This window comes from Hyperolius riggenbachi, chromosome 4, assembly GCF_040937935.1.
Source record: "Hyperolius riggenbachi isolate aHypRig1 chromosome 4, aHypRig1.pri, whole genome shotgun sequence".
In the NCBI taxonomy this organism is placed as follows: domain Eukaryota; kingdom Metazoa; phylum Chordata; class Amphibia; order Anura; family Hyperoliidae; genus Hyperolius; species Hyperolius riggenbachi.
The window spans coordinates 70,043,703-70,059,460 of record NC_090649.1 but is presented as its reverse complement, the minus strand read 5'-3'; the positions used below and the strand labels follow the sequence as shown (position 1 = coordinate 70,059,460).

Sequence of the window (15,758 nt, the reverse complement as noted above, 5' to 3'; positions counted from 1 at the left end):
CATTAAACAGCTCCGGGCGCCGTTTGTAAACTTTATTTAGCTCCGGGCGCCGTTTGTAAACTTTATTTAGCTCCGGCGCCCTTTTTTCCTGCTCGGCACCCATTAAACGTTATTTATTATGGGAGTGAATGGCGGTGCCCTTTTTGTCCACTAGCTGCCTGCGCCCTTTTTTCCCAGCTCCGGTAAATCCATCTTCCCTCTGCCCTGGATATATCCTTCTGCTTACTTGATCCCCTCCACTTCGGGACTCACTTCTCAATACCCATAAACCTCAACTGAGTCGAATCCTTTCCATGACTTTCTTTAAAGTGTCTAGAGACACTATGTGTCTCAAGCCCCTTTTGAATGTTATATATGTGCTCCCCTATTCGTTTATGCAGTGCCCTAGTGGTCCGGCCCACATATTTCAGACCACACGGGCACCACAAGATGTAGACAACTCCCACCGACGTACAGGTGATACACTGCCTGAGCTTGTGTTCATACCCCGTGTTCCTTGCTACAAACCGATCCCCCCTTACTGGTCCTGCCTCCCGACATCCCCTACACTTCCGGCATGGAAAGAATCCACTTTGCCCCAATAGATTTGTTCCCTGTTGCACTGGTGGATCTATAAAGCTGGCTACCAGTCTAGATTTGAGGTTAGGTGCCCTCCTATAAATAAAGGACGGTCTCTCCGGGACATACTTACCTAGGGTCTCATCCATTCTTATGATATTCCAGTGTTTATTCACCACTCTCTCAAACTGTCTATGCTGACCGTTGAATCCCAACTGTAGTGCAAATTCCTGATTATCCGGTGGGGGTCTAGTAGCATTACCCACAAGAAGCCCTCTATCCATTTCCTCTACCTCTCTAGCCACCTGTTCCACTGCCCTTCTCTCATACCCCTTCTCCACAAATCGATTAATGAGAATTTGGCTTTGCATTAAGTAATCCTCCCGATTCGTACAATTCCTTCTAATTCTTATCAATTGACCCTTGGGGATATTGCTTAACCACCTATCATGGTGGCAACTCGATCTAGGAATGTACCCATTCCTGTCGGTTGGTTTGAAATAAGTTTTCGAAATCAGTCTCCCCCCCTCCTTCCATATCTCCAAGTCAAGAAACTGTACTCTCTCCTGACTGACCGTAAATGTCAGTTCAATTTCCCCCCACATCTGATTAATTTCTGCACAAAATATCTCCAACTCCTCCCTCGACCCCCTCCAAATGAACATAAGGTCATCAATAAACCTGGTCCACATGACCACTTTTGAACTGGATGTCCCCTGACTCACCAATTTCTCCCATTTTCCCATATACAAGTTTGCCACACTGGGTGCATACTTTGCCCCCATAGCACAGCCTTGGGTCTGGAGGAAGTAGTCCCCATCATACCAGAAGTAGTTGTGCTTCATAGAAAACTCCAACAACTCCAGTATGAAGCCGACCTGTCTTCCATCCAAATCTGATCCATTCAGCAGGGCTTCTTCCACAATTTCCATCCCCTTACCATGTGGAATGACTGTGTATAGGGATGCCACATCAGCTGTGACAACCCAATCACTCTGGTCTACTTCCACTCTCTCCAATAATTGTAACAGGTGCTTAGTATCCTTCAATAGGGCGGGGAGCTTCCTCACCTCCTCCTGGAGAAAGAAATCAATATATTCTCCCACCCGTTGCGTAAGGGACTCCACCCCACTAACTATGGGTCGGCCAGGGGGTTGATCTAGGCTTTTGTGAATCTTGGGGTTGAAATACATGACCGGGGTCCTTGGAACATTGGGTAGGAGATACTTAAATTCCTGCGTGTTAATGATCCCATTTTTTTCCCCCCCAAGCAAAATATCCCTCAGGGTCTCTTTAAATTTACCTAAGGGGTTCCCTGGCAGTTTCTTATATGTATTGCTATCCCCAAGGATTCTCCCCATTTCTGTTTTATACTGCTCTCTACTCATCACCACCAACCCCCCCCCCCCCCCCCCCCTTTATCTGCGGGCTTCAAGACTAAATCCTTTTCCTCCACCAATTGTTTGATTTGTTGGTCCATAAACTTTTTCCCTTTAACCCTCCTTGCTGTCATTTTTTCCAAATCCCCTAATACCGCTTTCTTAAAGGTCTCCACAGTGCTTCCCTTCCCCATGTCTTGTGGGTTAAAAAGTGACCTATTTCTTAATTGTGTATGTTTAAACACTGATTGTGGTGAATTTCCATTTCCTTGTAACATCGGTTTGTTCAAAAAGTATTTCTTCATATTTAATTTTCTTACATATTTATTTATGTCTAAATACGTTTCAAATTTATTTAATCCTTTGGGGGGGGGCAAAATTCAATCCTTTGTCTAACACATTTAGCTGTCCCTTGGTGAGATCGATCCCACTGATGTTAAACACCCCCTCCCCCAGTAATCTTTTCTTCTTTTGTTCTCTGTGTCCTCCTCTCTTCCCTCTCCTATTCTTCGTTTTATCCCACCTCCCCCCTCCCACCGCCCATCTGGAATCCATCCCCCCTGCCTCTGCAATCCTAAAAAACGCTCATCAGACAAATTAAAGGGTTCATACCTATTATGTAATGGGACATGCCCATTCCCTCTTGGTGGTGCATGATTGTACAGAGGGGGTGGACCATTCATCCTTGGGGGCTGTTGTTGAAAATAATTATTATATGATCCACCTCTGGGTACAAACCTACTAGGTTTTGTTATTCTAGGGGGTCTGGGTGAATTAGCCCAGTCTGTTGGCTGGGATGGCTGTCTCGGTCTCGCACCCCCCCATTCATGATTTCCTTGTTGATGGATCACCTGATCCACACGAGCCTCCATGGGGGGTGCATTATCTTTGGGGGTTCCAAGATTCCGGTCATTCACACCTTCCCCTTGATTCCCAAGTTCAACTTGCTTAGGGGGTGTCACTACTTTTTGCCATTTATATGCCCGTTTGTTATTATATTCAGCCCAATCAGACTGAAACCTCTTCTGTCTAATTTCCACTATTTCCTTTTCATTTTTAACTAGCACTTGTGTTAAGTCCCCCATTTTTTTCTTATATACTTCCTCCTCTTTAAATGGCTCCAGGGCTTTCTTGACCTCATCAATATCACTTTCCAATTTATCCAATCTATCTTTCTTTCTTTTTCCCAATTTTTTCAATAATTCAATCCCACAGCTGTTAAAAAATTCCCCCAACTCTACATCATTTACCTCACTATTTTCCCCATCATTAATGGTCAGATCCCATCGATAACGTTTTGGTACTATACCATCTTCCACATATCTCTTAAGACTAGCTAGGTCCCACCAAGCAGTTTGTTCCTTGAGCATCAAGTGGTGGAGATTTTTCAAGTGTCCTTCCACACTTTCTATTTGCGGGGCTTTGACCGGGTCTTTAGAAAAGATACCGGCCAAATCAAAGCCCTCTCTCTCTCTGAGTGAGAACACATCCCTAACCACATCAATAGGTGGCTGCTGCATATTAAATAGCGAGTACTATCAGTCTACAAATAACATACAACAATGCTGCACCACCCCACTTTTAGTCCACAAGTCTCTATTATACTAAAGTGCGCTGTGTCCAGTCCTCTTGAAATACTCTGCATACAAAATGATCCACTGCGCGCTTATACCTAAAACGAAATCCTAAAATAGTGTAATACTGTTTCAAGCATACATTCAATGCTACTCTCTAATCGTGCTCGTGCCACACAATGTGTCCAATCGTGACCCCACCACCTCTAATATCAGAGCGGCTCACCAGATTGAAGCCACCTAAGCACAGGTGGGAGTCTCGCTTAATATGTGGTGCACTAGGAACATCAGCCTGCCACATCCAATGATCAGGTAAAAAGGCCTTCTTTTATTCTTAGATAAAACATAAAATAAAACTCATTGCGCAGTATTCAAATACTAATTAAAACAATCCTGCGCCTCTCGCGCCTGTATCACACTCACAAGATCCACATGAAGAGATCAGCTTATCACAGCGGCTGGGCTTAGGGCTCCGTGCGTCTCCTTCCACTGGACCGTTCGCTATGTCCCGCTATGTCCCGCTCCACGCACTCCCACAGCACTTCCGCGTTGTGCGTCAGGCGTACTGGCTCCGCCCTACGCGTTTCGTCACAATGACTCATCAGGGGCTGACGTTGCCAGTACGCCAGTCACACTTGTAGTCCTCCCCTCTGACATCACCCGCCCTCCTCGCTTTCCGCCCATCCCCTCCCAGTCTAGCCGCTGTCATAGGCCATTACAATACATTACGATCATCATTCCAACTAGCCTAATACAGGGCCCACTCCTAGTCTATCTCCCACCCTCCCCACATCATTCCTCCATTGATATCGCTCTCCCTTTACCCAACTCCATCCTTAACACAGGCTGCTACAAAACATTATAATGGCATTCTGACTAAACTAATACAGGACCCACTCCTAATCTATCCAACAACCCCTTCCCCCTCAATTGGCATACACATTGATACATTTCTTATTACATCCATCACCATAGTAACTTCTAACTCAGACCGAGTCATTGTGACGAAACGCGTAGGGCGGAGCCAGTACGCCTGACGCACAACGCGGAAGTGCTGTAGGAGTGCGTGGAGCGGGACATAGCGGGACGCCGCGAACGGTCCAGTGGAAGGAGACGCACGGAGCCCTAAGCCCAGCCGCTGTGATAAGCTGATCTCTTCATGTGGATCTTGTGAGTGTGATACAGGCGCGAGAGGCGCAGGATTGTTTTAATTAGTATTTGAATACTGCGCAATGAGTTTTATTTTATGTTTTATCTAAGAATAAAAGAAGGCCTTTTTACCTGATCATTGGATGTGGCAGGCTGATGTTCCTAGTGCACCACATACTTAAATTTTTGTTTATGGCTCAATCTCCTCAATGGACTCAAATCACAAAGCAGTTTGGACTACTCCTGAAATATAAGCAAAACCAGAAAGAAGAACGTGTCCCTTTGGTTGTCACCTACAACCCACACCTGGAAATCTTAAAGGGAAGGTTCAGGGAGGGTGGAGAAAAAATAAAAATCAATTTCCACTTACCTGGGGCTTCCTCCAGCCCGTGGCAGGCAGGAGGTGCCCTCGCCGCCGCTCCGCAGGCTCCCGGTGGTCTCCGGTGGCCGACCCGACCTGGCCAGGCCGGCTGCCAGGTCGGGCTCTTCTGCGCTCCAAGTCCTGGCACTTCTGCGTCCCATGCCGGCGCGCTGACGTCATCGGACATCCGCCGGGCTGTACTGCGCATGGGAAGCCCCAGGTAAGTGGAAATTGATTTTTATTTTTTCTCCACCCTCCCTGAACCTTCCCTTTAAGGAGGATTGCTAAGGAACTTCATCCCATTTTACACAAGGATCACAGACTGAGAACGATATTCCCTAAACCTCCACTCTTGTCATATCGGCAACCACACAATCTAAAACAGATGATTGTCAGGAGCTCTTTGAATAGGCCTCAACAAAACGGAACATCACCCTGCCGACAAAAAATATGTGGGACCTGCAGACACATTTACTCCACTGACAGGGTAACGATACCAGGTTCACAACAGGAGTACAGAGTACAAGGTAAATTTTCCTGTGGGTCCACCAATCTGGTATATCTGATCATGTGTGCTAAATGCCCCAATGTTATGTACGTGGGAGAAACTGGACAAACTCTGCGCAAACGTATGAATGGACACAGGCACACTATTAATGATACCAAATCTGGACTCCCAGTTGCTACACACTTTCGGTCCAACGGACACAGCATGTATGATCTTCGTGTCACTGCCCTGAAGGGCGGGTTCAAAACGTCAAATGACCGATTAATAGCAGAAACTAAATTTATAAATTGGTTCAAAGCTGTGCAGAAGGGTTTGAATAAGGACAACAACTTTCTATATTGGTATGAGATTGATGATATATGAACTGTCTCTCAGCCACTCTAGCTGAACTTGTGAACTAAGAATTTACGATACCTCTGGGTCAATCCTAATACCAGGTCTGTGGTATTGGAGTAAACAAGGATCCTTATCTTACCCCATTTAGATGGTCTGTTTGTATTAAGGCATCTTAATGAGGTATTTATGCTTGAAAAAAATATCTGTTTTCCCTTTTGATGTTGCATGTATATAAGCTGTCTGTACCACCAGCTTGCAAACTAACAGGATGTAAACCTGACGAAGGCTGCAAGGCCGAAAGCTTGTTTATTCTTATTCATTTGTAGTTCGCCAATAAATGGTATCATCCTGATTTAAAACTTCTTGTTAATACAGTACATGTCCTAACAATAAAGAGGATTCGTGGTGAAATTGGTGCGGACCTTCCTTTTGTTGGATTTAGCATTAACACCCAGAACCCACTCTTTACCTATCCCTAACCACTAAACCCCCCCTGGTGGTACCTAACCCTAACCACCCCCCTGGTTGTGCCTAACCACCCCCCTGGGGGTGCCTAAACCTAAGACATCCCTGGTGGTGCCTAACCCTAGCCACCTCCCTGGTGGTGCCTAACCTAACCACCCCCCTGGTGGTGCCTAACCTAACCACCCCCCCCGGTGGTGCCTAACCCTAACCACCCCCCTGTTGGTGCCTAAACCTAAGGTCCCCACTGGTGGTGCATAACCCTAACTACCCCCCTGGTGGTGCCTAACCCTAACCACCCCCTGGTTGTGCCTAAACCTAAGACATCCCTGGTGGTGCCTAACCCTAACCACCTCCCTGGTGGTGCCTAACCTAACCACCCCCCCTGGTGGTGCCTAACCTAACCCCCCCCCCCCCCCCCCAGTGGTGCCTAACCCTAACCACCCCCTGGTGGTGCCTAACCCTAAGACCCCCCTAGTGGTGCCTAACCCTAAGACCTCCCCGGTGGTGCCTAACCCTAACCTGTTAGGTTGTGTCACATTAAATCCATTCACCGTTTTGCAGTTAAATAACATTTGCAGTTTGGCTTATGTAGGGCGCTATTGATAAATAACGTTACTGTGTGCAATAACGTCTGCTAACGTCTGTGTGCAATAACGGCTCTATTGATAAATGATGTTAGTGTGTGCCGTTTTTCTTCTTTTTTTCATGTGCACCATTATTATGCAGTACTAACGATAAATAGCGATAAGCGTATCTTTTTAATGTGGCGCCATTTTTATGCATAGGCGTTGTGCGCCATTATTCACTGATCCATGTGAGGGGATAGGTGATAAACTGCTGTACCAATGATCTGTGACCTCTGTACTGTTAATTGTACATGTTGGTATGTTCACACTTTTTTCTCTGTCTTTTAATCAATAAAACTGATTTGTAAAAAAAATTTTTTAAAAAAAATTACATTTTAGTAGCAAAAAAACAAAAAAAATAAGTAGTCTGGTACATAGTGTCTGGTACAACTACAGGAATTATTTAAAGTGGTATGAAGCTCAACATTTCTTTTTTGCTCTGAAAGATTACTTACAGCATAAAATCTACTACCCCAAAATAATTTTGTAGCAGAACAGCATTCAAACAGTTAAACATAGCCCTCTCTTCTTCAACTTCTTCAATGGAAAGCTTGCTGCTCTATCCAAAAAGGTTACAACATTATATTTTGTCTGCATTCCTTGGTCTGCTACAGATATTATACATTTCTAGCTGTGCTGAAAATGATCTTTCTCTCTGCTGTAGAAGCAGAAAGAGCTGAGAAGTAATCACCAGATTTTAATATATAAATACAGCAAATATGCAATAAAATGCAATGGCAGCTTTCAAAGCACATAAACTGTACTTTGGAAACTTGTAATTTGTTAACAGACAATATTGCTTGTGCACAAAACCAAATATGGTAACTATGGATAATAAAAAGTAGGAATCGCAGTTTTATTGAATGTTATGCCAGAGTTTTATCCCACTTTAACAAGACTAATCCTGAAGTTCTCTGTTAAATAAATTTTCATTTTTGTTTCCTACAGCAACAATCTCACTGTCACCACCTGGAGGGACTCAGCAGTTTTCAGTAGGAAAGCCGATAAAGATCACATGCAATATTGATGATGGCTCCTTCAGCAGTCTTTTCTGGACCATAGGCAGTAATATTTTATCCAATAACGGCCTTCTACATGCAGAAAGAGCAACCATATACTGGGAGGGTATGTCAAAATACTGAACTCTTGTAGTTCTTATCATGTATAACTGTATCCTATCAACAGAACATGTACATATAATTTGCTCATTGCTTAAAACTTTGAGGCCCCGTTCACACTGCACGCGTTTCCAGCCGTTTTGGAAACGCGTGCAGGTGGCCGACACGCACGACATCAGACAGTGCATAGAGTGCAATGTCTGATGTTCACACTGCATGCGTTCCGGACCTGTGCGGTCTGGGAACACATGCTGCACGCATTTTTTGTAAAAACGCGTGGCTGTCCCATTCACTTTTCAGTGATGGGATCAGCCACGCAACGCACACTAACGCGGATGGCGTGCGTTCGCATGTGTTGCGTTCCGCATGCGTGGCCATCCGCGTTTGTGATGTGAATGGGGCCTGAAGTTAAATTGTTTCTAACAAAGAAAGAAAAAAAACATAACAGAAAGAAAATCAGCATCTGAGGACAAGGCCGGATTTATACTTTTTGTGCCCCCAGGCCAAGTATGTTTTGCTTCGTCTTCCATGTGCAATAGAGCCCCTCCCGTTCCATGTGTAGCCCCCTCTTCCATGTGTATCATCCATGTACTGCCGACCCCTCCCATTCCATGTGTAGCCCCCTCTTCCATGTGTATCATCCATGTATGCAGCACCCCTCCCATTCCATGTGCAGCCCCTCTTCCATGTGTATCATCCATGTACAGCAGCACTCCTCCCATTCCATGTGCAGCCTCCTCTTCCATGTGTATCATCCATGTACAGCAGCTCCCCTCCCATTCCATGTGCAGCCCCCTCTTCCATGTGTATCATCCATGTACAGCAGCCCCCTCCCATTCCATGTGCGGCCCCCTCTTCCATGTGTATCATCCATGTACAGCAGCCCCCTCCCATTCCATGTGCAGCCCCCTCTTCCATGTGTATCATCCATGTACAGCAGCCCCTCCCATTCCATGTGCAGCCCCCTCTTCCATGTGTATCATACATATACAACAGCCCCTCCCATTCCATGTGCAGCCCCCTCTTCCATGTGTATCATCCATGTATGCAGTACCCCTCCCATTCCATGTGCAACCCCCTCTTCCATGTGTATCATACATATACAGCAGCCCCTCTCATTCCATGTGCAGCCCCCTCTTCCATGTGTATCATCCATGTACTGCAGATCCCTCCCCCATTCCATGTGCAGCCTCCTCTTCCATGTGTATCATCCATGTATGCAGCCCCCCTCCCATTCCATGTGCAGCCCCCTCTTCCATGTGTATCATCCATGTACTGCAGATCCCTCCCCCATTCCATGTGCAGCCTCCTCTTCCATGTGTGTCATCCATGTATGCAGCGCCCCTCCTATTCCATGTGCAGCCCTCTCTTCCATGTGTATCATCCATGTACTGTAGCCCCCTCTCATTCCATGTGCAGCCCTCTCTTCCATGTGTATCATCCATGTACTGCAGCCCCCTCCCATCATATGTGCAGCCCCCTCTTCCATGTGTATCATCCATGTACTGTAGCCCCCTCGCATTCCATGTGCAGCCCCCTCTTCCATGTGTATCATCAATGTACAGCAGCCCCTCCCATTCCATGTTCAACTCTCTCTTCCATGTGTATCATCCATGTACTGTAGCCCACTCTCATTCCATGTGCAGCCCCCTCTTCCATGTGTATAATCCTTGTATAGTAGTGTCCCTCCCATTCCATGTGCAGCCCCCTCTTCCATGTGTATCATCCATGTACTGCAGCCTCTCCCATTCCATGTGCAGCCCCCTCTTCCATGTGTATCCTCCATGTACTGCAGCCCCTCCCATTCCATGTGCAGCCCCCTCTTCCATGTGTATCATCCATGTATGCAGCCCCCTCCCATTCCATGTGCAGCCCCCTTCTCCATGTCTATCATCCATGTACTACAGCCCCTTCATTCCATTTGCAGCCCCCTCTTCCATGGGTATCATCCATGTACTGCAGCCCCTCTCCCATTCCATGTGCAGCCCCCTCTTCCATGTGTGTCATCCATGTACTGCAGCCCCTCCCATTCCATGTGCAGCCCCCTCTTCCATGTGTATCATCCATGTACTGCAGCCCTTCTCCCATTCCATGTGCAGCCCCCTCTTCCATGTGTGTCATCCATGTACAGCAGCTCCTCCCATTCCATGTGCAGCCCCCTCTTCCATGTGTATCATCCATGTACTGCAGCCCCTCTCTTTCACAAATGGCTTCCTTGGGCATTAGTTTCCCCTTTTCATAGGTTGCTCCCAATTTTCAACCTCGTCTTTCATATGTAGCAACCTCTCTTTCATGTTCAGGTTCCCCCTTGGGCTGCAGCTGCCCAAGGCCCGGGTCTTAGTGGCCTTTCTAGAAATCCGGCTCTCCCTGAGGATACATGCTCTATTTTCAGGTGCAGACTGAGAAACGGGGAACAGGGGTCGGGGTCTGGGTTGCCCTTTGGCGTAGCTAGGGCTTTCAGCGCCCGGGGACAAAGACTATTAATGCGCCCCCTAAGGGGCGTGACCATATAATAAATGTAGCCGTGGTTATGGGTGGAGCCAAATGTACAGGAAGTTAGCAGGCTCACGCTCACCCACCCTCCCTCAGTATGTACCTTCCAGCATGTTCCAAGACAAATTCAGCAATCATGAGCCCCCCCCCATCAAGACAAATTCAGCAATCATGAGGCCCCCAACATGACCAACTCAGCAATCATGAGGCCCCCAACAAGACAAATTTAGCAATCATGAGGCCCCCAACAAGACAAATTCAGCAATCATGAGGCCCCCAACAAGACAAATTCAGCGATCTTGAGGCCCCCAACAAATCATGAGGCCCCCAACAAGACAAATTCAGAGATCTTGAGGCCCCCAACAAGACAAATTCAGCGATCTTGAGGCCCCCAACAAATCATGAGGCAGGGGGTATATGTCCCCAGTATATGTAAGCAGGGGTTATATGTCCCCAGTATATGTAGGCAGGGGGTATATGTCCCCAGTATATGTCGGCAGGTGTGTCCCCCAGCAGGAGGGGAGCAGCGCAGTGGAGGGAGAGCTTTCGGCACAGTGGGGAGGGGCAGATGTCTCCCAGCCCCTTCCCTTACCTTAGGGGGATCCGTCCCCTTCACAACTAATGTCCGTCCGGGTGGCTGGCAGCGGCGGGCGGGACTTACCTGCGTCTTGTCGCAGCGCCAGATGGATCTGCCGCTACTCTGGTCTAGTCTAGACCAGAGCAGCGGCTGCAGGACCCGAACTTCCAGCGCTGGAGCGAGACGGAGGTAAGTCCTGCCCGCCGCTGCCAGCCACCCGGACATTAGTTGTGGAGGGGACAGCGAGGGAGGGAGAGCACCTAAGGTGAGAGAAGGAGGGGGGAGATGGCCCCCCTTCTCCACCGCTGCTCACAGCTCTCCCTCTTCTCTGCACTGCTCCCCTCCCAAAAACAAAAACAAAACCCTGCAGCTCAGCTGGGCGCCCTTTGGGGACCCGGCACCCCAGGGCACATGTCCTACCCCGACCCCCCCTAACTCCGCGTCTGAGCCTTTGCCCATTGCAGTACCCGTTGCAGAATAATTGGCTGTGCTTGTTGTATAAACAATGTGAAGCAATTTGGAGGCTTGCAAACCTGTTTCAATCCATTTTATTCTAATTGCTAATTCAGCAATGGTGGAGGCAGAAGAAAGTCCCAGGACTCCCAGGCAGGTGGGTGACGGAGTGATGTTACCGCACAGCTAACAGCTGTTTTGCATGTAAAACTATGCTTGGTCAAAGCAGAGAGTGAGTCTCTGGAAAGTACAGCTGCTTTTAACTTAGGAACATGTTAGTTGTTTTATTTTTAAACACACTGGCCCATATTCATTTCACTAGCAGAAACATGTGGGACCCAGGTATACACGTGTACTATCCAGTGAAGTTTGCCCAGAAGAGGCCCCTACCCCAGTCATTATTTCACTGAAAGGCGTCAAAATGTGTGTTAAGAGACCATCTCTAGTGGTAAATGGCTCAAAATCTCCTCAATGTGATTTCCATGTATGTCTGAAGATTTCCATGTCTGAAGATGTCTCAGCTATTGCAATAAACCACGTTGGATAAGGACGGCATAGTGCACATGCTTTTTCTTCATTACCCATATTCAATTCACTTTTCTTCTGAATTTTTTTTCCCAGTAGATATTTTCATACTTTGTCCATACAATACATTTTAAGCCACCAGCAAGCAAGAAACTCTAAATAAGATGAACTCTTTCTTACCTACTTTTGGAACTTTTCAACTGCAAAATGCTGAAAATTTACTTAGTAGAGAAGATGAAAATGTATCTCCTCAGGAGAAAAAGTAATTGCATATGGGCCATTATATATTCTGATTATTTCTCCTTATAATTACCTCCATTAGGTCAGCATTTATCATATATTTTTATCTTTTTACAAGGTTTTAAATCCATTTGTTTTAGAAGTATCATACTTCTCACTTATGGGTTGGAGGAAATGAGGGGGCCTTATGTTAATGCTGCTGACCAAAGTTACCATCGTTCTGCAGTCATGTGACAAGCTGTACAGGGAGAGGAGAGGTTAACTGACAGGTGAAAGATAAATTATACAGAAAGAGTACCTTGGTGGCAGCTAAAAGCACATGACTATTATTTTCTGGATGACCCTAGTGCTTTTATCTTCAAAAAAACAGAGACTGTCGCACAACCACCAGTGCTCCAAGGACTCTTTCAACCTGTGTTGGGGGATGTGTCCGATCTGCTACTCACCAACACCTTCCCCAATCAGGATGTGGGAAGGCATGAGGCCAAGTTATTACTAAATCCTGAACCTGTAAGGGTAAAATGAGGGGGTAGCATGGCCAATGGAGGGTTGGGGTAGACAAGGGGATTGGACAGCATTGGGGATTAGGAGATTTGGTCACAGCACTAAACTGCATTGGAGAGTTAGACAAGTTTTTATTATAGCAGCCAACTAAATTCTACCTCTCTTTTAATGGGAGGTGGGAATTGGTGGCATAACTCGTGGGCATGCAATTCTCCGCCCATGTCGTCAGTGACTAGACAATGAGAGTAAGCTGTGAGGAGAAAGACAAGAGACTCCAAAGAGTATAGGTCAATACTGGTAAGAGAAGTCCTCCTACAAGAGTCAGCAACAGGGTATAATGCAGAAGAACCAAAATCGAGCTCCACCACTGCCACCCCCTTACGGACAGCTAGGTTCTTGTTTAGACCATGTGTTGAGGGCACAGATTGTTTGCTACAAAAACAATTTTCTACAATCAGAAGCAGAGGCGTATCTAGAGGGGTGTTCTCAGCCCAGGAGGGAATAAGAAGAGATATTTCCAAAAATGTAACTTCATCCATATCCTAAACCATAAAAAACAGGCAACTGCAGGGTTCTAACTCACCTGTTCTGGCGCGCTACTGAGTCCAGGTTCCCCATCTTCATCTCTTGCACTGCCTGCCTCTTCTCAATGACCCGGCACATGGCTCACATGTCATTAAGCAAACATGTGAAGGGTCACTGAAAGGAGGCAGGAGGAGCCGGGGATAAAGACGGGGGGCATGGACACAGCAGCAATTCGGGACAGGTGAGTGATAATCCCGGCTGCAAGGGCCCCGCGGAGCACATGGCAGTGAGAGACTTTGTGGGGGGAAGAGGGGTCGGAAGGTGACAGGAGACATTGGAGGGGTTCGGGAGCATGGGGGACTCAGCCCTAACGGTGGGGCCAGCCCTCTCTGCTGAGCAAATAAGAGTTCTGAATTGTGGGATTATGTTGTTGACAAGTATGGAGCTACACATTTGAGGAAATGCTAAGATAACCCATGTAGAAAACATGTCCATATTTATTGTTTTATTTTACAGGCACCTACTACTGTGTTGTCAATCAATATAGTCTCACGACATCTGTCAATGTCACAGTGAACATCGCGCCTTTGCCTGAACCCTCACAGATAAGAGTTGACCCTGTGACGTCATATCCAACAAATTGTACTTCAGTAATACCGATGACCTGCTGTATACCAAGTAATAGTAGTGATTATGAAGTATTTTTCCAAGTTCTCATTTTGCCGACAAGTTATAAGGGTGAGTATCATCGCACCTGACACAATCTGTTTTACCTGATTACCTTCAATAAAAAAGTACATGTTGAGACAACGGTTAGTGATATTAGTTCTTCTTCTACTGATGGCTAACACGGTACAATACCCTACTGCTACTGATATTAGTCCTTGAGAGCTCATGTTAGTCAGTGATAAAACCATGGATCAATAAGGATCTTTTAGCCCTTTATACTGTCCTAGTAGTTCTTAGTCCCCATGAGCTGTCTGGATATTACTTAGTACCGGTCCAAGCCCTATACCCTAGAGCAGGGAAGTCAAACTCAAATACAAAGTGGGCCAAAATGGAACATTGGGACTTAGCCGTGGGCCAACCTCAATGTCTACTGGTCATAAAGTTCCCTGGTGTCTAATTGTCCCCCTCCAACTCCTATACAGTTCCCTGGTGTCCAGTGGTCCTCCTCCCTTCCCTATACAGTTCCCTGGTGTCCAGTGGTACTCCTCCCTCCCCTATACAATTCCCTGGTGTCTAGTGGTCCACCCTTCCCTATACAGTTCCCTGGTGTCTAGTGGCCCCCATCTTCCCCTATACAATTCCCTAGTAATTAGTGCTTTTCCCTACTTCCCCCATATGGCTTCCCTGGTGATCTAGGGCTTCACCTCCAATATAGCTTCTCTGGTGGTCTAGAGTTGGCCAAATATAATGCAAAGTGGGGAAACCCCTTGGGTATCCCATAAGCACAGATCGTAAAGAGTTTGACATGTATGCCCTAGAGCCATATCAGTCCATGCCACTAACTGACGAGCTCCAGAAAGTCACAAACAGGCTGTATGTATGTTGGATTGTTGTGGCTCTGAAAAACGTATAAGCTGTAGACTCCCTATAGAAAAAGTGGTTCTGCTTGTGTGCCCAGCTTTCAGGGCCATAATGAGAAGATTTGCAGATTCAGGAGTGATGTATTATGGGGATCAGGGCCGGATTTGTACTCTTTACCACCCAAGGCCAATGTCACCAGCACCCCCTTCAGTATAGGTAGTGAGAGCACCCCCCTTCCCTCCAGTAAAGGTAGCCAGATGACCCCTCTCCCCCTTCCCTCTAGTATAGGTAGCCTGAAGACCCCCCCCCCTCCCAGTATAGGTAGCCAGATGACCCCTCCCCTCTTCCCTCTAGTATAGGTAGCCAGATGACCCCCTCCCAGTATAGGTAGCCAGATGACCCTTCCCCCTTTCTCTCTAGTATAGGTAGCCAGATGACCCCCTCCCAGTATAGGTAGCCAGATGACCCTTCCCCCTTTCCCTCTAGTATAGGTAGCCAGATGACCCCCTCCCAGTATAGGTAGCCAGATGACCCCTCCCCCCTTCCCTCTAGTATAGGTAGCCAGATGACTGCCTTAATCCCCCCCCCCCTTCCCTTTCAGTATAGGTAGCCAGCTCGCCTTCACACTGCAGCAGCCATCAGTGTCACACATTTCTCCACTCATCTCCAGGGCAGAAGCTTCCTTTTCCTTTCCGTCTCCAATGCTAACCAAGTCTATAGCCGTCGGCCACAATGCAAACGTGCACAGAGAGCAAGGTGGCTGCTGCACAGGTGGCTAGTAGCAGAGAACTGCAATCAGGTGCTCGTTTGATCTCCCTGCATTGCAGCATTTGCAAG

The 15,758-nt window shown here is 47.0% G+C and overlaps 1 protein-coding gene across 9 annotated transcripts in view; it reads left to right on the top strand.

Moving 5' to 3' along the window:
- Window positions 1-15,758, top strand: part of LOC137570379 (adhesion G protein-coupled receptor F5-like) — a 271,619-nt gene that overhangs the window by 156,194 nt on the left and 99,667 nt on the right. For all 9 annotated transcript variants that reach the window (XM_068279056.1, XM_068279057.1, XM_068279064.1 and 6 more), the window contains 2 exons: window positions 7,905-8,081; window positions 13,908-14,129. In XM_068279056.1, coding sequence (XP_068135157.1) covers window positions 7,905-8,081; window positions 13,908-14,129 — 399 coding nt within the window. The remainder of the gene's footprint in view (window positions 1-7,904; window positions 8,082-13,907; window positions 14,130-15,758) is intronic.